Genomic DNA, 26766 nt, shown 5'->3' with positions numbered 1-26766 from the left:
AACAAGATTCACACTGGTCAGGATATGACTGATATCAGCAGCTCTCTGGTGTCTGCAGTGATTGTACTGTGCACGAAGCAGAATCAGGTGACAGTCTTAGTGTCAGCAGTGCTAACAGCGGTGGGCATACTCATGTCATCCACAGATGAGTGGGGGGGGGGGTATTATGAACCTCTGGCATTACTTTGGTTCAGCAGTCATCCAGTCTGTGTCAGGTCACCCCTGCTTCACAGGTGTCACAACAGGCTGCATTAAAAGGCCACACTCACCCTGAGGTGAGTAGATGGGCATTTATGCCATGAATTCAGGATGTTCCCAGATATTCTTAGTGTTTTACTGTTACAGTCATCACACTTGGGTTATCTGCCTGCAGGTAGCCCTCAGTCGGCCAGAATACCTGAGATGTAGTATTTCTGCGTCGGATGCTGTCGCTCCAGGACTGACGGCAGGTCGTCAGGGGTATAAAAACAGGCAACCAGTACCATTACATCAGTCTTTCTTGCCGAGGAGCCTGAAGCAGAAGCAGTTCGCAAGTGCCGGTCGGCCACTACCTGAATTTTCGTTTACAAATTGAATAATACTGAAGTCTTCTAAAGCTAAGTACCCCATTGGGTATCCTTTTTTCTTGCTCTAACTGATGTCAGAAAAAGTTAATTGTCTTGCCTGTGGAAAGCTAATACCTCACAGAGATCTTCATTCTTACTGCATCACCTGTTTAGGCCCAGACCACGACGTACCTCGCTGTTGGTTTTGTGCCTTGTTTAATGCCCGAACCATTCGTCGTCGGACTTTCTTTGTCGCTAAATTCTTTTGCTCTCACTCTCCGTATTCTGAAACACCTTCGGTAAGCCATCTGACTACCGATATTCCAAAAAAAGTAAGGATAAAGACGGAGACAGACTGTATAGGTCCAAAGCTGCCGACAACACATCCGTTAAGCTAGTCGTCAGTTCGCTGGTACTCAGTGAGACGCTTTCACAGCCCCTGATGCCCGCTTCAGTGGATTCGCAGGCCTCTACTGAGACCCATTCGGAGTCCAGTATGCCACGAGACTCTTCTTCGAGTATGGAACCTTCGAATGTATCTACCTTGGATGGGTCCGTAGCCGCTGTGCAGGCACCGGCTTCTGAGGCATTCTTCACTCAACTGATGTTTGACTCAACCCAACGACTTTTTTAACCAAAACTACCGAGTTTCTTAGGTCCAGAGTACGCACTATGCCTAGAAAACTGATCAAAGCGCATGCACCTACTCCTATGCCACAAAAACAAATCCTTAGAATGGCAGAAGACCTTATTTACACTGATTAGGGGAAGTCAGCCTTCCCCTGCTAATAGAAAAAGAGACCAGTCCCCCATAGCTTGTACAGACCAGGAGTCCGTTGACTCTGAGATTTCTGATTATGAAGACATGTCCTTATCTGCTTATGAGGATTCAGGTGTAGAGGAATCCATTCCCTCTGCCTCCCTTCCAGAGGATTTTTCTTTTGGTGAAACCTTGCATACCGTAAGAGAGCATTTCCACTGGGGATGCCAAGACTATCCTTAGTCCAGAAAGAAACTCAGAGAATTCCTGTAGTTCCCTCAGCACAGGCCTTTAGCAATACCCCCTGTCCTGGATGATGATGATGATGTTTTTTATGGAATCCAGTCTTACTCCTGATACTTTACCTCCTGTCCCTAGGAAACCAGACAGGTACTACAGAGTACCTGACACACACCATTTATTTTCAAGAATCCTACTGCTGACTCAGAGATCATTCCCAGGGGCATAAAGGTATCAAGGCTACTACAGCCAAGAATCCCACCCCTTCGGACAGGAATTCCAGGGCTTTGGACAAATGGAGTAAGAAGGTATATACCTCTGCAACTCTTGCTATTAGGGCATTGAATTGTCAGTTTCACATGCTGAAGTACCAGTAGCATATTATGGAACTTATTAAACAAAAAGTGGCAACCTTTACAGACTGTGCAGAAAATAAAGAATTGCAGGAGCTTATGCACTCTGCAAGCCAAGTCAGTAAGCATACTTTGCAGTGTGGTTTTGACGCCCTAGAAGCATCTTGCCGGGCAGCATTCACTGGATCTGTACTGAGAAGATATGCTTGGCTGAAGGAGCAGACCTTGCCAGACTATGTCAAATCAAAGTTACTAGATGCTCCTTTGAACAAGGACAGTTTTGTTTGGCACCAAAGCAGAAGGTTCTTAAAAAGATGGAAGAAAAAGCTAAATCTATGCAGACTGTTAAAGAATTCTTATAAGTGCAACCCCCTAGATTCAGTAGGCATTGCCCTTCCAAACACTGGTCCTTTCCAGCCCCCTCCAGGCCTTCTCAAACCAGACCCAGGGGAAACCGACCACCCAGACTACAGTCTCAGGGTATGCAGAGATCTACGCAATGGAGTGCCCCCACCCCTAAAGCAGGGAGTGGTAAGCCACCTCCTTATGGAAAAAACTCACAATTACTTCTTTACTCCACTCCCCAGCCCTGTCCAATTGCTTGTGCCCCTAGCAGGAAAACTTGCCCTTCCTGCAAAAAATTGGATGTCCGTCACACAGGACCGGTGAGTCCTCAACATTGTATCCCAGGGGTAGAAATTTTATTTCCATTCACTGCCAACCCCAAGCGGGTTCCAAGACCTTCCTCCAAACCAGTGGGCAGAGGTTCAAAGCCAAGTAGCTTCCCTGCTCAATGTCAGAGCTATTCAGCGTGTTCCAGTAGAACAGAGGGGTCAAGGATTCTACTCCTTGACTCTTCCTGGTACCCAGGAAAGAGGGCTCTTGGCGCCCAATCCTGGATCTTTCAATTCTTACCATCTTCCTGGTGGTACCAAAATTCAAAATGCTTAACCTGCAACAACTTTTTCCACTGCTAGCCAAGGATGCCTAATTAGTCACCCTAGACTTAAGAGGCATATCTGCACATCCCCATAAGGGAGTCATGCAGGAAGTATCTACGTTTCAGGGCAGGCTCTATGCATTATCAGTTCTCTGCACTTCCCTTTGGCTTATCTAGTGCGCCCAGAGTTTTCGCAAAATGCCTGGCTCCAGCCATTGCATACTGCAGGCAGAGAAATATCCAAATTTTCCCGTATTTGGACGACTGCCTGATTCAGGTGGACAGTCAGGAATTGCTGTTGCAGCACCTGACATTTGTGAAACACCTTCTCACTTCCTTGGGGTACACCATCAATGAAAATAAATCAAAACTGGTACCCAATCAAAAGATTGTATTCCTGGGAGCAAGCTTGGACAGAACACCCCAGATGGCATTCCTCACTATAGAAAAACAAGTCTGTCTGACAGCCTATTTCAAACAAATGTCCACCAGAACCCAGCTATTTGCAAGAAAAATACTGCAGGCCCTAGGGTTCATGGCCTCATGTATACTACTAATTCCATATGCAAGACTGCATATGAGGAAACTTCAGTGATACTTAAAAGTCTTTGGTGCCAACATTCTCAGGACCTGGAAACAGTCATTCCTGTCATAGGTTGGTACTGGGCTATCTGCCCGAAGGCATATATTAGCCCAGCCACATTGTGCGGTATTCACTGCCCCTTTAGTAGTTCCCTAGACCCCTGTACTAGCAGCTAGTACCCTTGGCCCCTATCTAGTAGTGCTGTTGGTGTGATCCCCGGTGTGAACTTTCTGTTACCCATCCACTCACCAAGGTTCCTCTTGAAGAGTGATAGTGAGGGGCTCTGTCTTATGTAGATTGGGACCCTGTTCTATACTAAGGGAAGTGTCTGCGAAGGGAATCTATCCCTCCAGCATGTTCTATTCATTGTTGTGTTGAGGTTTATATCCCTAGAGCGTGTAGCTCGAGTAGATTTGGTTTTGCTAAGATGGAGCATGTTCAACAATACCCTATCTAAGAACCGAGTTCCTTTGATGGGCAGAAGCATGCTACCACAACAAGGGGCTGCCCTTTTCTCAACCCCAAGCCGCCCAGACCCTAACCACAGATGCATCAGACTATGCCTGGGGAGCACACATGGACGGCAATTGCATTCAGGGCCACTGAAGCCCAAGTCAAATTCATTTGCACATCAACCAAAAAGAGATGCTATCTGGGCAGAATGCCCTGACAGCTTTCAGATCCCTACTCTTTCCAGGACAACTGCTAATAAAAAACAGACAACACCACAGTTGTGTGGTACATCAACAAGCAGGGGGGAACCCACTCTGCAGGTTAGCCATGGCCCTGTGGCACACGGCCTTGGACATGCAAGTCCATCTGCAGGCTCAATTCCTGCCAGGCAAACAAAACTCACTGGCAGACGACTTAAGCAGAAATCTCCTAGACTCACACGAGTGGCAATAAGAGCCCAGCACGTTCAACCGTCTGATTCAGAAATGGGGGACCCCAGAAGTGGATCTCTTTGCCTCCCCCTACAAGCACCAGCTCAGCAAATTCTGCACCAGGAATTCTCACATGAGGGCCTGGAAAGTGGAAGCCCTATCTTTTCAGTGGGTAAATCTCTCAATCTATGCCTTTCCCCCTCTGCCCCTTCTCTCAAGATAAGACAGGACAGCCCAAGGACAATTCTGATTGCCCCGGACTGGCCATGTCAGCACTGGTACCCACTCCTGCACAGCCTGTCACCGGTGCCACCCTGGCACCTACACCAGAACCCAACCCTGCTCTCTCAGCAGGAGAGACTGATTTTGCATCCACAACTGCAAACCCTAAATCTTGCAGCCTGGCTTATTCCTTGAACTCTTCCCCCAAGAACCCTAAGCAAGCAGGGGCTGGACGTCATTGTTGAAGCCAGAAGACCCAGTACAAGAAAATTCTATGCTGATAAGTGGAAAAGGTTCTTCTCCTGGATTCTATCAAAGGAGAGGACACAACTCTGCCCTCCCTGCCTCTAATCCTGTATTACTTAGCAGATCTACTTCACAAAGGCGTGTCCTTCTCCTCCATTAAGGTACATGCCTCAGCCATTTCGGTTCATTACAACACTGAGCCACCTCTCTTCTCGCACCCTCTTATCAAACAGTTCCTGAGAGGGGCAAACAACTTAAAGCCACCAAGGAGAGCACCCACCCCTGCTTGGGACCTTAACTTTGTACTGGAAAAGCTCACGCTCCCCCCCCCCTTTGAACCTGCTGCGTCAGCAGACTTAAAATTCCTCCCTTGGAAAACAGCCTTGCTTCTGGCCATCACTTCAGCTAGAAGAGTGTCTGAGCTACAAGCACTTATGGCTGTGGAATCCTTCATTATTTTCCATGCTGACAGGGTTTCCCCTCAGGACTAACCCTTGCTTCATGCCTGAAGTGGTGTCTAGTGTGGCTCTCAACCAATCCATCCGTTTGCCAACTTTCTTCCCTAATCCTCAGCATAAAGGGGAAAGGATCCTGCACTCCTTGGACATGCACAGACAGCTCAGATTCTACCTTGATAGGACTAAGCCCTTCAGACAATCTGACCAGTTACTAGTCAGGGGCAGAGGGCAAGGCCATTTCAAAACAGAAAATTTCCAAATGGATAGCACACTGTATCCATTTCTGCTACAAGCACCGTCGGAAACCAACTCCTCAGGGGGTCAGAACACATTCCACTAGGGCAACATTTACCTCTGCAGCATTTCTCAGGGGAGTCCCTACCAGGGACATCCTGGAAGCTGCTACCTGGAGTTCAGTACACACCTTCACCAAACATTACCACCTGCCTATCTTTTCCAAATCCAGGGCGGGTTTTGCAACAGCAGTCCTGCAAGGCATACTAGCCAGCCCTAACTCTTCTTGACTGCCTCCACCCTTCTTCAGCTTTGGGAATCCACCCAAGTGTAATGACTACAACAGTGAAACACGAAGGGCATAGTACAGTTGTGTACACTTACCATAAATGTAGATGTTCGAGTGTATTCACTGTTGCGTCCTGGTTTCACTCCCTCCAGTCCCCTAGTTTTTCTCTCTCTCTCCTCTCTGGCTATTACTCATCCCTTTCAGGGGTATTGATATTTAGTTTTTGCTGGTGGTGTTTTCCCCACCATAACTTAGCTCCCTTTTTTGGAGGGGGGGGGGGCTCCTGACATTTGGGGCAAGAAAAACTGATGTAATGGTGTCATCTGCCTGTTTTTATACCCCTGATGACCTGACGTCAGTCCTGGAACGACAGCATCCGACGCAGAAATACTAAGACTCTGGTATTCGGGCCGACTGAGGGCTACCTGCAGGCAGATAACCCGTGTGTGATGACTGCAACAGTGAATACACTCGAACATCTACATTTCTGGTAAGTGTACACAGCTGTACTTTCTGGTTTATCTCTTGGCATCTGTTAGCAGATGTGTAGGTCAGTGATGCATGCACAGAGGGCCACAACTCACACTAGGTCAGAAATGTTGAGCGATTTGTTTGAGGAATTGCAGCCACAGCAGGGACAACAGGACGTAATGTAATGCATACAGATAAACTAAGTAAAAGCCAGCAAAAGTACAAAAGCAAACTATAAACTCCAACCAAGTACGCTTGACAGGAAAATACAGCAGTCAGTTTGATGCAAAAATCCAAGTTTAATGCACACAAGCAGCTTCCAAGGTTTAAAATCACAACACATAAAGACACATAAACGCCCTTCACCAACTCAGCGTTCTCATCTAGTTTAAACAGACTTCATCAGATGCAAACACATACCAAACTACACCTATAATTAATATTTAAATTATCCAATCAGCAACCCTGAATAAATAAATGTGATTAAAAAAAGCTTAAAATGCATGCCTTATTTGTAAAATAAAATGTTAAAAACACACTTAAGACTTGAACATTTTCATTCCAAATGTTAATAAAACTGCATTTCAATAAATAATAAATAAATTCAACTAAATATTCAACATCACACAATACAATTTTGACATAAAATTTAAAATGTTATGTGAACTTTTTTAATATTTCTTTGTCAAATGCTCTCTCTAGTGACCTTTAGTGGGAGTGCACACAAACAGGAAACTTCCTTTTGCTATTCATAATATGCGGTGTGCTGGACGTTTTATAGGAGATTTTTAGATGATATAGTAATTTTATGGATTACGACTATGCACAAGTTGGAAGAATTCATGTATTACATAAACAACACTACTAATTTTTTTAAGATTTACCCACAAATGCTCCACAGAGAAACTTGAATACCTTGACATAGACGTATGTAAGAGCCAGGGCAGATTTGAGTCAAGGGTCTATAGAAAGCCTACATTCTGCATTTCTTTTCTACACTATAATAGTGCCCACCCGCCCCATTATAAAAGGAATATAGTGAAAGGCCAGTACATACAAGGAAGCAGAATGACCTCTTCAGAAATGGATTTTCAGCATGAAAGTGAATTATTAGAACATTTTTTTTCTGAATAGGGGGTATCCCATTGAGTTGATAAGAGGTATAAATCCCTATGTCACAAGATGGGTTGCCAACTAGCTCACTGACAGAACCCACACTGTAAAAGTTGCAGACTCCAAATCTGACCTCAAGGCAGTGACAAGTGGAGTGCCACAGGGTTCCGTCCTGGGACCACTCCTGTTTGATATCTACTTCATACTCGGAGGCTCTGATCAAAAATCTACCAAAACAGCAGAGGCCACCAAAGCAGACACCCAAACAACTGCCACCTCAGGACATAACACATGAAACACATATAGACCACATAGTCAGTGTGCCAAACAGTCACAGCCCTTAAGGCCAAACACAATGCCAGACACACTCGTCATTGGTGACTCCATAGGCAGACACACTGACGTCCCGCTCACCAGATTGAGTAAGGAGAAGGTCACAGTAAGCTGCCTGTCGGGCGCTAGAATCCGCCACATAACGCAAGCACTCAGGTCTCTCAACAGCAGGTACAAGTACGACTCAGTCATTGTCCACTCTGGTGTAAACGACCTGAGACATACCTCCTTGGACTACATGAAAAGAGACATTGAGGAGCTCTCTGATTATGTAGCCCAGGCAGGTATGACCCTGACCTTGAGCAGTATCCTACCTTCACCAAGAATGATGCCACAATACAGAGGTAAGATGATCAGCTTTAATAATTGGCGTAAACTCTGGTGTCATTCAAAGGGGATCCAATGTCTGTCTGCCTGGGATGACATGCTGGACAAGCCACGCTGCTTCGCAAGGGACGGCTTGCACCTGTCACCCCTGGGCTTCCGGATATTGGCAAAGGCTCTTGCCACCCCCATAGTGCCTTTTTTAGGCAAGGCTCAAATTCTAAACCTACCACCCTAGAACACAAAAAGGAAAAAAACTAAGGGTAATGCTGCTCAATGCCAGAAGTCTCAACCTCAAGATGCACGCACTCGAGGCCCTTCTCAGTATGGAGAACATCGATGTCTGTGCTGTGACTGAAACCTGGTTCAAGGCTCCTGAGAGCACCCCAGCACTATCAGGTTTTACCTCATATGATGCTCCGCCCCAAAATCCGGACACCACCAAGAAAGGAGGGGGGGTGTCCATATTCATCAAGGACACCCACACCTCAAGGTTGGTGGCAACGCACGATGCATCGGAGACCATCCAGGTGCAATTAACCATAGGCAAGACTGCTCTGCAATTTGTAGCATGTTACAGGCCACCCTCTCAAACTCAGGAACCTCACATAGCTTTCCTGAAAACACTGGAGGGATAAATGTATCTCCAAACACCATCATATTAGGTGACTTCAACTACCCTAATATAGACTGGGATCACTACTCAAGCTCCAACACTCTAGCCCAAAGGTTCCTAGAGTTCATAAACTCAAATGCCATGGAACAACTAGTCACCATCCCCACAAGAGGTGAAAACATACTTGATCTCATCATCACGAACATGGGGTCACAATGCTCAACACCGGAAGTATACCCCTCACTGGTGAGATCAGATCATAAACTAATCTCACTGGAGGTCCTCATCCCGCCCCCACCTGAGATAAAAAAGACCACAGTGAAGAACTTCTCAAAAGCCGACTTCACACTTCTAAAGACTAGTGTGGTCTCTTTTAAGGCCCCCGAGCCGGCGGAAAACATTACTCAAACCGCTGAATGACTTACAAATGCCTTCTACCAGCACCTACAGGACTGCATGGACCAGGCAATCCCAGACAAAACAAAGACTCTTTGTACCAAAGGCAAGCGTCCAATCTGGTGGACCCCAGGCATAAACAAGCTCTACAACAAAAGGAGGAAGCTACTACAAGATAGAGCAAAATCCTTAAAAGGTAAGACACCTTTGATCATTATAAGTAAAAAAACTAAGAGCTCTCATAAAATCATCCAAGGCAAATTTTGAGAGAAAAATCGCTAAGGACTCAAAAGACAATCATAAGGCCTTCTTTAGCTATGTTAGAAACCTGGGAGGAAACTCCCAGATATGCTCAGAATTAGTTCAAAATGATGTAAAAATCACTGAACCTACAGACATTGCCAACATACTGGCTGACAGGTTCAGTGCAAACTCCCAAAAGGAGAGATATCTATACCAGAGGATTGTAGCCCCCCAAACATCTCTAACGCTCAGGTGAGAGCTGCTCTCTCCAAGGCAAAAAACACAGCATCCATGGGACCAGATGGTGTCCCCGGCTGTGTGCTCCATGAACTCAATGAGGAATTAAACCCGCAGTTAGGACAGCTGTTTAATCTTAGCCTCACCTCAGGATACGTACCCAAGGAGTGGCGCACGGCAACTGTGGTCCCACTTCACAAAGGCGGTGCCTCCACCGACCCTGGAAATTACCGTCCCATCAGCTTGACAAGCCTGATGTGCAAAGCTATGGAGAGGATCTTAATGGAACTCATAAATAAAGACATAGGGGACTTGCAGACTTTGGATCCAACCCAGTTTGGCTTTGTCAAAGGCAGATCATGCCTTTTAAACTTGGTTGACGAGTTCGAAACAGTCACCAAGGCCATTGATGAGGGGAAAGGCAGTCTACACAGCCTACCTCAACCTGGCAAAGGCTTTCAACACAATACCCCACTCAGGTATCATTGAAAAACTCATCAGCTTAAATGTAAACCCATACATCACAAGATGGGTTGCAAGCTGGCTAAGTGACAGAACCCACAGGGTCAGAGTTGTTAGCGCCATGTCAGACTCAAAGCCTGTCACAAGTGGTGTCCCACAGGGCTCAGTCCTGGGCCCACTCTTGTTCGGCATCTACTTTTCAGAAGTACAAGCAAACACAGGAGGGTTATGGCTGACAAAATTTGCAGATGACTGCAAACTGGGCGCCATAGTCGAGAATACATCTGACACAGATATCCTTCAGAAGGGTCTCATAGACACGGATAACTGGTGCCAGAGCCATGGCCTAAAGTTAAACGCCAAGAAATGCATAGTCATACCCCTCGGGAAAAACAAGGTTACCCCTAGCTACCATATAGGTGGCAATCCACTGAGCACAGAAGAGGTTATCAGGGATCTGGGGACCCAGGTTGACAGTAACCTTTCGTTTGACACTCACGTTGCCAAAGTAGTTAGGAAGACCTTCTACATTGCCCACCTGATCATGAAGGGATTCACATCTAGATCAAGGGAGGTCATCGTCCCCCTGTACTCATCACTCATCAGACCAATGATTGAGTACAATGCCCCATTCGGAATGTATCTGACCCAACACCTGCAGCAGCTGGAAAGGCCCCAAAAGTTCCTCACCAAAAGGATAAAGGGCCTCAAAAATATGTCTTATGCTGCCTGACTGAAGGAACTCCAGCTCTATTCAGTCGCTTACCGTTTGCTCAGAGGTGACCTGTGCCTGACATACAAGGCCATGTCCAACCCAGAACTGATGAACATGCTTCACCTCAAAAAATCTAGATCCCTCAAAACTACAAGGGCGGGAGACTTAAACCTGGACACGGTTATTAATAGGACGTGTTGGAGGGACAGATTCATCACCCAGAGACTCCCTATGCTGTGGAACAAAATCTCGGTACATGTGAGGCAGAGCACCTCGCTGGCCTTGTTCAAGAGAAATCTTGACCAATGGATGGGAGATCGCAAATATACCCCAGGGATTACCTCAGTGTCACTGCTTGACAGAGGCACAGCAAAATAATGGGCATAGTTTCCTTCAAACTAAAGGGGTGGCGAAAGCCACAAAACTCTGGGCTAGGCTTATAAATGCCCTTGGGCAGATAGCCTAGTATGAACCTATGAACTTTTCTGAAGTACAGGCTAACACAGAAGACCTCTGGCTGACGAAGTTCACAGATGACTGCAAACTAGGAGCCATAGTCAAGTCCCCAAATGATGTGGACATCCTACAGAAGGGCCTCACTGAGACAGATGCCTGGTGTCAGAGCCATGGCCTCAAGCTTAATGGCAAAAAGTGCAGTGTCATCCCCTTTGGTAAAAACTCTGTACCCATGAACTACCACATAGGCAGTAATCTACTTAACACCGAATGCGTGATGAGACCTTGGGACCCAGGTGGACAGTAGTCTCTCCTTTGATAGTCACATCGCCACAGTAGTCAGGAAGTCCTTCTGTGTGGCACACATCATCATAAAAGGGTTCTCATCCAGGAAAAAAAAGGTCATTGTTCCCCTCTACTCATCACTCATTAGACCCATTATAGAGTACAACGCCCCTTTTGGAATGTACCTCACAAGACATCTGCAGCAGCTGGAAAGGCGACAGAAGTACCTCACAAAGAGGATTACTGGCCTCAAACAAATGCCCTACACTGATCACCTCAAAAAACTCCAGCTTTAGTCCGTAGCATATCGCCTACTCCGAGGTGATCTCTGCCTAACATATAAAGCTATGTCAAACGCAGAGCTGTTGGACATGCTACATCTAAAGAAATCCCAATCCCTCCAAGCTACACGCTCTAGTGACCTAAACCTTGTCACCACAATAAACAGGACACGCTGGATGGATAGATTCCTGTCCCAGAGACTTCCTATAGTCTGGAACAAGCTACCCATCTATGTCAAGCAAAGTTCTTTATTAGCACTCTTCAAGAAAAATCTTGATGAGTGGATGGGAATTAGGAAATACTCCCTGGGGACTACTTCTGTGTCTCTGCTGGACAGTGGCACAGGAAAATAACTTTCTTGGGTGGCGTAAGCTATGGTACCATGCTGGCTAGGCTTACATAGGCCCTTGGGCCAATAGCCTAGTACCTACCTATGAACCTATGAAGGCAGAAATAAATGAGGGCAGAAAAAGAAAATTTAAGCCCATACTAGGAGAGAATACTAATGAAGTTGATACATGCACGGGTGCCACTGAGAAAAACTTTGGAAAAGCATTAGTATTGGAATTTAACGCCTTCTGCAGTTTAGCTAAAAAGGTTATAAAAACTGAATGGGAAAGGTTTGTTAACTTTACTGACATGGAAGGAGTGTCCAGAGAACCCCTCAAAATTGTGTAGAAAAATTTGCTTAACTTTTTTAGAAAATGACTGGAAAAGGAAGGGAATAGGAGAAGAAGAGGGACCTATAAATGTGGTCGCTGCTCTCAGTATGGAAATATAGCAAATACTGATCAGGTATTTATAGAAAGTAGGGAAAGACTACATTAATTGTGACTTATCTGGAATAGTGTACCTGGCTACCTGCATGGAATGTGTAGATCCTTCTATATAGGAAAAACTGAGCGTAAGTTAAGGAGAAGGGTCTACAAGCATAAATGTGATACGCTTTATCCAAGCTCACTAAGGTATGTGATAGAGCGAATTTCTTATTTTTTGTGGTGGAGCAAATAAAAAAGGAAGCAAGGGGCAGATTGTGTAAAGAAAAAATTGAATACAAGGAATTGTAGTGGCAAATCGCTGCAGATGCTGGGACACCCCCTGGTTTAAATGATAATGTTTCCATTGCCCCACTACTTGAAATGAGTTCAGCTAAATTGTGAATAGCAAAAGGAATAGTTTCCTGTTTGTGTGCATTCCCACTAAAGGTCACTAGAGGGAGCGTTTGACAAAGAAATATTAAAAAGTTCACACCATTTTAAATGCAAGCTTTTAAATTTTATATGTTTTTCAAAGTTATACTGTGTGATGTTGAATATTTAGTTGTATTTATTCATTATTTATTGATATGCAGTTTTATTAACATTTGGAATGAAAATGTTCAAGTCTTTTAAGTGTGTTTTTAACGTTTTATTTTACAAATGATAAGGCATGAGTTTTAAGCTTTTTAATCACATTTATTTATTCAGGGTTGCTGAATGGATAATTTAAATATTAATTGATATAAATATGTGTAGTTTGGTATGAGTCTGCATCTGATGAAGTCTCTTTTAACTAGACGAAAACACTGAGTTGGTGAGTGGTATTTATGTGCCTCTGTACTTTGATTTTAAACCTTGGAAATTGCTTGTGTGAATTAAACCTGGATTTTTGCATCAAAGAACAATTGACTGCTGTATTTTCCTGTCAAGGGTACTTGGTTGGAGTAATGCATACAGAGTGACACTGAATATATGGATCTGGAGCAGATCTACCTGATAAGGGCAGTAGCGACTCAGGTTGCATCCGTGAACATCCAAGCTACTGGCTGCAGTACTCGTATTAAGGGATGGATGGGCATTGTACAGACTGTGCACGTACCATTCTGATATAATTTCATTCTCTACACTGTCTTATTGCTGCCTCTACATTTAGCTGTACAAATTCCCATGGCTGTGGCTTGCACTGACTTTGGCTCCACATTAGGCACCTCCCACTGGAGTGCTAATCATGGTTTCATAATTTAGACGGTCATACTCCCTTGTAGCCCTACCATGAACAGCATCTTACCTGTGCCTGTTCCTGGAGTCCCAGATGCCAACATACGACTAGGATGCCACACTGGATGAGCCACAACAAGGTTCTTGTTCATATTGCTAATGAGGCATGATGTTACTTGGACAGGATGCCTTCAGATTTTACACTGTAGGGTCACATGGTATACTAATCCTGCAAACTCCCCCCAAGTGGATTTCCCCTGATTCACACTCGGTCGAGTCAGTGTATATTCGACGAACTTTAACAAAAAAATCGAACTGCCAAATTCTACTATACCCAAGGAAAACACAGAGCCTGGAAACTCCATACCGCTCTGAACCTAGGAACAAGCTTTAACATGGGTCAGGAATGGGGTTTGATTTGTCAGTCAGAAATGTTGGTGTTTGGAATTTTCCTTATTTGGTTTTTGGACATCATGTAAGTTGGATTTGACCAAGTGTGATTCAGGGAAATAGTAGTAAACCATATATATATATATATATATATATATATATACACACACACGCATATATATGTGTGTGTGTGTGTGTGTATATATATATATATATATATATATATATATATATATATATATACACACATATACACACACTCATGTACAGACATATTAATATATGGTGAGAGAGAGATGAATGTATACACACAAAGACACACACACCAGCTCCACAGCCACACAACAGTGGTGATAGGACACCAGTTACTGTTTGGTGAAAATGGCTTTTAGCAAAGTCTTTCTCGTGCTGCAGTCAGTCGGAAAAACAGAGGTTGAACTTTCCTTTCATTCTCTCTCACATCATCTCTGCTATGGTGTGGGAGCTGTGGATGGAGTTTATCAGCCAGGGTCCTAAGATTTATCTAGCACATAACAGTATACATCATTAAGGGTGTTCTGCTACCTATATCATTGAGACCAGACTTGTGGTCTCTGTAGGTGGCAGTGTGCACACCTTCCAACTAGACGATTATGGGAAGTTACCGTTATGACTGCTGTTATAGGTCACACACATGCCACATATGGGAGTCATGGGAACTGCTTGCATGGTGCAGACACACATTATATATTGTATGCTGTGTGTAGTACATATTGATATAGGAATGCCGTATGGAGGAAGTGGAGCCTCAGCAGTCTGGGTGCAATTAGTGGTCTTCAGGATTAAGGGAGTCTACACTACCCAGCATTTGATGCTGATGGCAATATAGGTGCATTCAGTGGCCCCTAAAATTCAGGGACATTGACTATATACTAGAATACGTACATAGTGGTGCTTATCTCTCTGTCTCGCTCCTGCTGTCAGTGTAAACCATACATGCTCTTCCACATGCTGCAGCATCATATCAATGGATAGGTAAGACTCATAAGGGTAATGCCTGTGAAATAGTTAACATGTCTATTAAATACTGGAAAGTTCTTGTAGGAAGGATGTGTCCATGTAGGAAGTTCACTTGTCCCCTTTATTTCAGTGTGAAGATGGCAAATGTTTGCTAAATCCCATACAGTCTCTCTGTCCATGCAGTAACAGTCTATAGTGTCCCAATCATGCAAGTGGTGGTATGTCAGCTGCTGGCACACACTTCTGCAGTGCAGAAGTCTGTGACTCAGCATCAGAGATGCTGGTTCCAAAGGTGCACCTTATACATACTAACTTGCTGCTGCAGATGCTGCTCCTAGCCTGTTAGTTGGAGCAGTAGTCCTGTGCAGTCAAACATGATGTTCAGAATAGTTGTTTGCAGTAGCTCATTGCACTAATTTTAGGTTTCTAAATCTCGCCACAATCTTTGATTTCACTTGAATACATAGTGGCTCATATTAGCGTGTTAGTGCTCATTACTTGCCTTTATGTGGTTATTTGCATGTGATGCATACTGCTTTATTTCTCCTTGTTGTGGTCAAGTTACTCATGTCTCTTAATCACCCCATCCTTGCATATCCTCACTCCATGTAGTATTTCTCATAATACACTACATTATATGTTCCTGAATATCCCCTCATTGTTTTCCATATTTCTGTAAAGGCAGTATTTGCTTGTTTTACTTGGGTCTGTAACATTGTGTGGTGTAACTATTCTCTCACTCCGTTCCCAAATCCATCTTCTCAATCACTTAATTCTTTTTTTGTGTGCCTGACCTTAGCCTAACCAGAGTACTATAAAAACGAAGTAAACAGAGAACACTTGTGCCAAAATTCACCAATAAAACCAAAAAAAGCCATGAGTCACCAGCCAACTCCAAGGTATATCTACTCAACTCATCTGACTCTTATTGTGAGGCAAGTAACGAAACAGTTAAAGACAAAAGTGGTGGAAGTTTGCCTCAAATCTTTCCAATTCCTTCCCCAGTATTACCTTCATGAGATGTACTTGGCTTTCTGAAGAAATCTTTTTTGACGAAAGCATTGATTAAAATTATTTTATGCCATAGTCATTCCTTCATTTTGTTTCTTTGGGCTGCCAGTGTTTTTGGTTTAACCATTCTTGGTAGAACTGTCTTGAAGCTCTTCAGCTGCATGCAACATATCCAAGCTGTGATACTTTCGATAGTATCATAAGAATGTTAAAAATGAAGGGCACGCTACTGGAAGATGCCAAAACAGCAGGCAGAACAGGCTAACATACTCTTTATTACTTGCCTCACAATAAGAGTCAGATGTGTTGAGTAGATATAACTTGGATTTGGATGGTGACTTGTGTCTTATTTTTGGTCTAACCAGAGTACTACTACTACTAAGGAACCTTCAGCAAAGTCTTTTTCTACTGGGCCATTTAAATTATTGAACTTCTTACCCAAGCTATTACCTTCACCAGAAGATCCTAGTCTATGTGCCTTTTCAAGGATTAGTTCAGTACAGCACGGTCCAAGTCACTGTTTGTGAAAGACCCTTGCCTAGGTTTTCATTGTCTGGTTTGTTTCCGTGACTTATATAAGTAGCTTACTTAGCCTCCCTTAGAGGTTTGATAGCACAATAAGTGTTTTTCTACCATTTTTTTATTGCTTATGTTCTCTAAGCAGTATCTAGACCTTTCTTAAATCTTCTGCAGTATGGCTAGTTCTGTGATAGTATGCTTTCGCTCTACATTGCCTAAGTCTTGTGCTTTGTGGTTGGTTTTGCACTTCATACAAATCTGCTTCTCCATTTTGATTAATGCAGTAGTGCCAATCTTTTTAACATGCCCTTATTTATTAATTTTATGTTTTAACAGAAGAATTTTAACAGAATAATTTAAGTTCTGACATCAGTATGTAATGCTAAGTGTTGTAGAACTTCTATTTAATCTTGCTAGTTGTGTGAGTAAAGAACAGTCTGTTATATCAGAATACAGTAGTGAATAAATTGTTTTTTTTTTTTTATCAAATAGCTGTCATGTTCTTTCTCTCTAAATGTTCTGACAATGTTTTATATTCCTTAAAATGTACCCAGTAGTAAGTGTTAACTTGAGTGTTATCTCAAGCATGTTCAAAGTTAAATTGTATGTTCTTTTGCAGGCCTACTCTGTGTATGATGAAGAAATTGGTTATTGCCAGGGTCAGTCTTTTCTTGCTGCTGTTCTTTTGCTGCATGTAAGTATATTGCTTCTTTGATTATTAGTTGATTCATATGGTAAAATGAGTCTCAATGACAGTGTCTGTACACAAACTGAAAAAGCTATTTTTGTTTTATTTTGAACTGTACAGTACTAGTACACCTGTATCTGTTTCAGTCTGGTTAATATAATGCTTTAATTTGATGTATCCCACAATGATCTTATAGATCTGTCATACTTTGTGTTTTACAGGATACAGCTACTTCCCACAGTGCACTTGTCCCACTGTGTAAGATAGGAAGGTACATACACATTAACAGAAATGAAAGTAAACCACAGTAACAAAATTTTGTTGTCAATTTCATGGAGTATACATAAATGTTTAACAGTTATTTTCCCTCTAACGTTACATAAATTACTCAATTCCTGCCTTCGCTTAAGCCTTTTTCTACCTTTTGAACATTGTTCCCACAGATTTCATTTATTTCTATATAATTTGCTCAGTCTAATTTAATTTAATTTATTTATTTGACATTTGTTTGCCGGGATATTCAGATTGGGTCAGCAAAACACATTTTCACTGGAGGCCCAGGGAGAAAAGCTCCAGATGCAAGTGATGTAGAAAAATTGCAGTATATATTACACATATAGATAATTAAAACATTATAAAAACAGACATTAAAACATTGCAGTAATAGTCAGTGGCATAGAATATCATTAGGATAAACATCTGGTAGGATCATGTGAAGTTACTGGACAAGGTAACAAGGGTGTTGTCAAGTGGCTGTCCATCATTGAACATTATGCTCTTAGGAGTTCAAATTAAATATGATTACAGGTTAATAGCATATAGTGGATGGGAGTTAGAATTACTTCCTCATTGTGTTGGAGTAGAACAACCTGTTTACATAGTAAATGGGAGGCATTTCACTCTACCATTTACAAGATGCAAGCATTGGTTAAAATAAGGGGAATAATAGCATTGTAATTAAAAATTTCTAAATTGTACAGGAGACTTTGCTTTGGTTGAGTTAGGGAATGTAGTGGTGATTGCATTTGACAGTGCAGTTTAGTTAGGAGTTTAGAGAGAGATAAAAGCAGTGCAAACTGTGTAAGAGTGAGAGGGACAGAAGAAAGAAGAGGGTTAGTCTGTAGGGTAGAGGTGGAGGTGGGTTTAACCTGGAGTTGTACAGGTGCAGAACCATGTATTATTGAGTCTCTTAAAGAGGCCTTGAAACAATTTTTATTCTTGGGATTGATCTGATAGCTAGGGTTGTAAATTCCATAGTTTGGAGACAGAATATGAGACTGTGTCGGTGTCTTTTTGAAGGTTTAGTGATTGTAAGCAAGTGTTTGCCCTCTGATCGTAGGGATCTGTTAGATGTGTAGGGTTCGACTAGTTTGCCTAGTGCAGGGCAAGCAGTGGACTTGAAAATTAAGTTGTGCAGGGTAGATAATTGAATGTAAGCAAGTTGGTTGGCAAGTTCAAGCCAATTTAGTTCACGTAGAGATTTACAGTGATGTGTGCGATATTTGGAAATTTTTGCAAACTTTGCTAGTTTATTATAGTCTTGTTCAGTTTTAGACGGTAAAGGTTTGGAGATTGGTTAGAATACTGGCACTGTAGAGAAGGGAGGACGACAACACAATTTTAGCCAAGGTAACTTTAGTAGCAGGGGTTAGGAAGTGTTTCTGATGATTTTTTTTATGTTTTGCTGCATGTAGGGGTCAAAGTTTATTGACACTAATAACTCCCAGTAGTTTTGTCTCCTGTATTATTTCAATGACCGTGTTAGCTGAGTCTATTTACATTGATCAATGATAGGGGAGCTGTTTTAGGGGTAAAAGAATACCAATTTAGTTTTCTGGGGATTAAGAAAGAATTGAGCATTTTTGAGCCAGGGTTCACCAGCAGTGAAAAACTTTGAGCGTTGGAAAGTAGTTCAGGGAGTGTGGGAGAGTTATAGATGATTGTAGAGTCATCTGCATATTTAATAAAGGTTCCAGGTGGAGAGGAAGTGCATAAGTTATTTGTGACTATAAGGATGAAGCCTTGAGAGGCTCCTGTAGGGTTATGGAGAAAGGGTGAGAGTTTTTTGTGACCATTTAACTGCTTGTTTTTGATCTTTGAGGTAACTATGAAACCCATTGTAGCGTGGTATTGGAAAAGCTTAGGTTAGAGAGTGTGTTGAGGAGTAAGGGGTGTGAAACCATGTCAAAGGCTTTGGAGAGGTCAAGGAATACTGAGGATACTTGGTGACCTGTGTCTCTGGCCCTATTCACAGGATCTGTAAAAGATATTAAAGCTGTAGATGTGCTATGGCCAGGTCAGAATCCATGTTGAGTTCGAGTTAATAGATTATGTTGCAGAAGGTATTGCATTAGCTGTTGGTGAACACATCTTTAGAGAATTTTGAATATAGGTATTAGGATGGATATATGGGTCGGAAATTGGCAATTTCAGTGGGGTTCCCTCCTTTGTAGATGTGGGTAATGTCCTAATTTCTGTATGGATGGCACTAGGGATTCAGACCGAGATCTACTTATTAGGATACTAATTGGGTGTGCAGCTGAATTGACAGCAAGTTTAAGATATCGTGGTGGGAGATTATCTGCTGAGGTGGAGCAGGGTTTTACTTTTAATGGTAGTCTCTTTATGGTTGCTGTCGGTACGGGCTAAAATGAAAAAGAGGTTTGGTTATCACTGTGTAGATTAAGTGGGTTGTTTATGGCAGGGTTGGAGCTAGATGATGAGATGTTGCTTGTTTTTGTATTGGTGGCTGGGTGGGTGGATTGAGTGCTGGGAGTATTGGTTAATAGGTCTGCTATTTTAAGAAGTTTTTGGCTATCTGGGATGGTGGAGTATCTGATGATGGGGACTGTACTTTATTGGTGCCTCGGTTGAGTAAGGATGACACTGAGTGCCAGAATTTCTTGGGGTTGCTTTTGTGTTGGAGTTGAAGTGAGTAATAGGTTTTCTTAGTTTTATTTACTATTTTTATAACATTGTTATTTATTTTTTGAAGAAGATGAGATTTTGTTCTGTTTTGTTAAGTTTCCAGATGTCCCAGACTATGTCTCTCTGTTTCATCAGGCCTTTACAGTCTTTAGTAAGCCATGGGACTGTTTTCTTTTTGGATCTTTTTAGACATGTGGGGGTCAGGATATTGAGTTTGTGTAGTAATGTGGTATTGAAATGCTGTACATCATCATTAAGTGGTAGCAGTTTGAGGGTGTACTTTTGATTTTTAGTAGTAGGTTGTTTAATTTATGTTTGCTAAAGTTGGTTATATTTCTGACTGCTCTCAGAGTATAGGATCATGGGAGGTTACTAGGCTAATGGCACTAGGGCCCTTACAAGCCTAGCCAAGAGTTTGTCCCCAAAAAGAAACCTCAGTCCAATACCTGTCGCACTCATCAGTGAGGGACACCGGTGGAACACCTAAAATAAACACCTTTGCCATGTTTCAGACCTGAGCCCAGCACACTGCATTAACCCACCACGCAACTCTTTAAAAGTTTACATCCCCTAGATTAGAACCCAGAAGACCATTTGCAACTTTAGTCCAACACTTAATCCATGTCGCCACCAGGGTAGTGTAGTTAGTTGTGTATTGGCTCTAATAGCAAATGTGGGTAGGTGGTCACTAAGGGAAACTGTGTGCCAGAAGAGGGAAAGTTGGTTGGATGAGATACTAGAATCCAGTCTAGAGTGGAATGTTGAGTGAGATCTTTGTTATAACAAGTTGGATTTTTGATCAGCTGTGTGAAATCATAAAGACTAATACTGTTTGGGGGGGGGGGGGGCATCAGAATCAATTAAATGCCAGTCAGTATTTATGTTTCCTAGAGGGATTGTCTCATGATGGATTGTTGGGGATGCCCAGTGTAATATATCTTCCAGGACAGCTATGTTTTGACCTGGTGGAATATGTACTACTATGATGCAGATTCTTTTGGTTGTGTTTATGTTCAGGAGGTATATCAGTATCTCAGCATTGGAAAATTTGGGTATTTTGTTTGTGTACAATGTAGTTTTAAGTGCTAAGGGATAAAGAAGGGCTATCCCTCCTCCTTTCTTTCTGGGTCTGACTAGTCTACTGATGGGAATGTTAGGTGGTGTTATTTCAGTGTCTTTTATGTTGGGGTGAAACCATATTTCAGGCAGGGCTAATAAGTCTGGTTTATTTTGATGTATCCATGCATGAAGTGGGTTTATTTTGTTACATATGCTCCTTAGGTTGAGGGTTGATCTTTGGATTAGGATTTAGAATTGGGCCTGGATTCGAATGTATGTCTCCACTTTAAAGGAGAAAGGAGATGAGGTTTGAGTACGTTGAAATATGCTTTTTATTTGGGGTAGTGGAAATCTGTACAAACTGGGGTTTATTGTGTGAGGTGGAGGCAAGTTTGGGGATTGAGATAAATGGGAGGGTATAGCTAAAAAGTTGAGAGGAGATGTCTGAGAAACTGCTTTGTTTGCAGAGGTGATTGGTAGTGGAGGTTATCGATGTGTAGTACTGTGTGGGGGGTTGAGTATATTGTTTTGGTTAGGTTAAGGATAAAGAGTAAAGTGGTTAGACAGGATAAAAGAAACATATCTGGTGTGGTTTAAATATGAACTACAATAATGAGTATATAATGTATTTGGTGCTTTTGTGTCCTGTACAATATTCTTTACTTCCATCACAGTGGGTTTAGGTTGTGATTTCCATTTTCTATTAATTACTTTTTGACAGCCAGTAGCATTAAACTTAATAATCCTTACTATATCCAGATATTAAGATCCTATCTAACAGCTCAACTTAATAATTTCCGTAATTACAATGATTTGCTTCCCCAGCAGTCCTGACGAAGAGCTGTGCAGGGAATTTTTTTTAAAGGTACCAACTTGTTACAGCACCCCCATTCCCCAAAAAAAAAATGTTCCCAGTTACCTCTCTTTTTTTTCCATGACACTTTCAGTGTTTGCTATTCACCTAAAGAAAATAAATTCTTACTATATCTAGATATTCAGATCCTAACAGCTCAAATTAATAATTTTCTTAATTACAATGATTTGCTTCTCCAGAATTCCTGACGAAGAGCTGTGCAGGAATTTTTTTTTTAAAGTTACCAACTTGTTACAGCACCCCCATTCCCCAAAAAAAGAATGTTCCCAGTTACCTCTTTTTTTTCCATGACACTTTCAGCGTTTGCTAGTCACCCGAGGAAAAAAAAATTCTTTGAAGTTTCCATGGGTTATAAAAATATCTATGCAAATAGTTGCAAGCAGAAATCTTAAATCTTGTAGACTTTTTTGGAAAATGGGTGCAGTTGTTTTGGTCTCCGATTTAGTTCACTGAAATGGGAATTTGCTGCTCATTTGATTCCATTCCCATTCCATCAGTCATTTGGTGTATTCTTTTTATGTCCAGGATAATCGAACAGTTGGGAAAGGAAATTTCTCTTTTTTTCTTCCCCACTGTTGTTTGGATGTCAGACTTGGTATGTTTAATGTAGTAGGGATCTGGGGAACTTTTTTTGGGAGGGGAGGACTTAACCGCCCCCCCCCCCAGGAAAAAATGTTTTTGTGTTTCGCTTGTTTTGATGTATTGACTGTTTAATTTTTTTTTCTGATTTAGTCCAGCTCAGTGTAGTGGTTGGTTGTCAGAGGCACGTACAATTGTGTGTATGTATGTATGTATGTGTGTGTGTGTGTGTGTGTGTGTGTGTGTGTGTGTGTGTGTGTGTATGTATGTAGATATATATATATATATATATATATATATATATATGTGTGTGTGTGTGTGTACATATACGTGCACATGTATGTTTAGGGAGGGATGTTGTGGATTACAATTTAAATACAAAATAATACTGTTGTATATAATGAGTGTTAAAAGGGGCTTAATATCTTTGAAACGGCTGTAGAATTTCAGTAAGCAAAGATCTTGTTTTATGTATGTTGCCTTTCAGTCAAATGAAAAAGACAGTTATTGGGTCAGCTTTTCATTATTCTCATTCACCATCTCTTCCCTCAACAACACTACGATAATATCTGAATCGCACAATAAACTGCTTGGAGTAGTAGTGGACGATCAACTATAATTTGACCGTCACATACTTAACTGCATCAAGAAAACCCACCAAAGCTTGGTTTGTTATATAGAAGCAAAAGGTTCCTCACACCCAAATCCAGGATCTCACTAGCCCAAGCTTACCTTCCCCCCCAACCTCTTTTACAGCTCTCAAATTTAACTAACTTAGTCTTCACAACTTTCCAAACTTGAAACCACCTACAACAAAGTTGCTAGATTTGCAGACAATCTGCCCTCAAGATTACACCACTGTCACGCTCTCCAGATACTCAGCTGGCTAGAGTTTCCTAATCAACTCTTATTTACCCACCTTCTCATTATCCATACTGTCTTGAGTAAGCTCTCCTTTTGCCCTAACATTTCCTCACTTGTCTCTCTATAAGCCCCCTTGATCCCTCAGAAGCTCTGACCAATGTCTCTTACAAATTCACAAACCTAAAACATCTATTGGACAGAATCTGTACAGCTACTTCCCTGCTCTTGCATGAAACAAGCTCCCCATGAACTTTAGAAACTTTTCCTACATTCACGAATTCAAGAAAACTCTCAAAAGATACCTTAATAGCACATGGATTTGGCTCTGTAATCATCCCACTTGAATCCACCCTTTTTTTCACTGTCCTCTCTCTTCTTACCTGCCCTACTACCATAACTCACTTGACTGCTCTGTATTGTGCAATTACCCTCTGAAGATAACTTACTGTGTTATGTAAATTCATTCAACTGTTTTATTGTATATTTCTTTCTTATGTTTTTTTTTCAGTGTTATAATGCCTCTTGCTATATTGTACTGTGGAGCTTTTTCTACAGTTGCTTAACTGTTTTATTGTAATTTTTTCACTGTATTCATCTTCAATTTTGTAAATGTTCTTGCTTACTTGTACTGTGGAGCTTTTCTTCCCAGGCCTGCACTGAAAAAGGGCTTTTTCTTGGATGGACTACCCTGGTTAATAAATGTCACATAAATAAATAAATTTGTCATATAGATTAACTGCTTATCTGAAGCTGTTCCCTACAACTATACATTATTGTCTGTATAATTATATATATGCAAACACCTGTATATGCCTATGCATACACAAACTGACAAGACTTATTAAAATGTGGGTTTGTGAACTGTTCCTCTTGGATTCAGCTCAGTTCATGCATCAGAACAAAAGATGGGAAGGAGCACTGCATCTTTATTTTTCGGAGTAGACTGCCTTCTGATAATAGCTCCCATGTAGTTAGTGATGAACCTTTGAAAAACTTATTTAATAATGTCTGTAGCCTTAAACAGGCCAGCCTGTATAAACAAGATCAAGAACTGTAGGGGAGAACAACAACATTTGAGGGTAAAAAAAAATCATAGCACTGTGTTTAAATCACAACAGGTTTGAAAAGGTATGCTCGTACTGGCTTTTCATTTATTTTTGTATTATAGAGGAGACCCTCCCATAGCTTCTTTTTTTTCCTGGACCCAAGTTTTTATATGAACAAGTCTGCACAGAGACTATTTTAAGAAAATGTAAAAAAAAATCTACTTGCATCACAGCAGTAGAGCTTATACATTGCCTTCCATGTTGAAAGAATGGGGTTCTACTGACTGCGGTATAAATCAGTTATTCCATTAATCACTCATGACCTGAACTTGAAAATGAAGTTTCTTATTTAACTGACTGAAGTTGCTGCCTACTTGTGTTGCTGAAGTAAGATAATGCTGTCTCCCTTACACACACACACACACGCGCGCACACACACACACACACACACACACACACACACACACACACACACACACACGAGTTGCACAGTAAAGTTTCTGCATACTTGCTTGCAGATGCAGTGTGATACACACTTGTAACTATATGTAGCTAATCAGGACTGCACAACAGGAGTGTCTTTTTTAAACAGAGACTGCTGTGTATCTGTGCAAATAGTGTGTTATTCAATACTTGTGACAGGAGTATGAATTTGTTCATGTCAGTCCAGCACCACAGAAGAAAAGGCATGAGGTGATGGGATAGGCTGTTACGGTAAAAAAAAAAAAAAAAAAAAGTTTGCTTTTTTAAAGTGGAAAAGCACCAGCCAACATGTCTACCTCTAGATTTCTGTTGCTTCTCGCCACTAACTACCATAATTCGTAAAGGTAACTTTGGCTTTGCTTGTGTGGAAGTTAAACTTGTAGTGTACTTAAAGGGGGAAGGAAAGTAGGGTGCCTGATCTAGATATAGGTTGCAGTTCGTGAACAAATTATGTCTTTCCATATCGTTGTTGCAGTATTCCTAACCAGTGGGATCTCCTGCCAAGGATATGCCCACATCTGGCCAGTATATCAAAGCCTTTAACCATTCCCAGTGTCTTATTTCAGATGCGTGCTTCTCACATCAGTGCAGGGCATAAAGATGACATACGGATGTGGACGCTCCAAACCCAGAACTTCTTTGCCATCAGTCCAAATGCCATAGTTGAACATCTGCCTGAAAGCTCTTGTGCTGGTTATACCGAGCCTCTTTCAGATAAGTACTCTGTTGGGGTCCCTTTTCTTTTCCATTGTATTTTGAGAGTTCATGTCATCCAAGAAAGGGAAATGTTAGTGGGGAAGGCAGACTCTCCATAAGAATTGTAATAAGTGTTTGTTTTGTCTAAGCACTTCTCATGACAACACTCAGTGTTCCATTTGTCAGGTGTTTGTGCTAAAGACACTTTGCAGCCATCCATCTTCATTTTCTATGAGTATTTATTTTGAGAATCAAATTTTCAAGTTGTTGACCCAGAATAGTATGGCCTAATCCACCCACCCCTAGGTACAGCTGCTACTTAAGAAAAGGGCCAAGAAGTCATGGTCTGATGCTGCTGCTATCCAGCTTCCGATGAATGTCTCTGTTGAGGTGGATGATGACCCTGAAGACCACCCAGTGCTGATGTCTGTTTCCACTGCTGCGACCTTGTCAGGGACCAGCAAGGAAGCGGCTTCTTGCATGCTCTCCAAGGCTTTGCAAATGTCTGTAGTGGACGTAGAGAGGGAACCATGGTCAATCATATCTGAGGGCCTAAGGAGATTTCTTAGATGTTAGGAAGGAAGTTCCTGGAACCATGATTGACTCAAGGCAGGGTTCTGAGCCACCGAGGTTGGGAAAAGCTGACATCCCCCTTAAGAAGAGACAGAAGACTAAGCTTATTTCCCCCACTCCCAGGGATCCTCAAAGGGAGTGGCATGATTGTATTTGGAGCTCCTTTAATGCGCTGATGGCTTTGAGACCACTGCAGGGAGTTTGTTTCTGCTCCTCTTTGGTCTCTACCCCTAAAAGTTCTAGGGAGCCTGATTCTACCTCTATGGAATCTGACTCAGATGAGGATTCCTTGGCCTACTCCCCTCAAATGCCATCACCTTTGGATTATGGCTCGGAGGAAACCGTGTTCTTAAGTTCTAAATCTCCTTTTGAAGAATTGTCCTTTGGGGATACA

General features: G+C 42.1%; 1 protein-coding gene across 2 annotated transcripts in view; it reads left to right on the top strand.

The window, feature by feature from the left end:
• Window positions 1–26766, top strand: part of RABGAP1 (RAB GTPase activating protein 1) — a 4144188-nt gene that overhangs the window by 2538988 nt on the left and 1578434 nt on the right. For both annotated transcript variants that reach the window (XM_044058459.1, XM_044058460.1), the window contains one exon: window positions 17202–17276. In XM_044058459.1, the coding sequence (XP_043914394.1) occupies window positions 17202–17276 (75 nt within the window). The remainder of the gene's footprint in view (window positions 1–17201; window positions 17277–26766) is intronic.

Source organism: Protopterus annectens, chromosome 16.part0 (assembly GCF_019279795.1).
Source record: "Protopterus annectens isolate FY-2018-M chromosome 16.part0, PAN1.0, whole genome shotgun sequence".
Lineage (NCBI taxonomy): Eukaryota > Metazoa > Chordata > Ceratodontiformes > Protopteridae > Protopterus > Protopterus annectens.
This window is presented reverse-complemented; position numbering and strand designations above follow the sequence as displayed.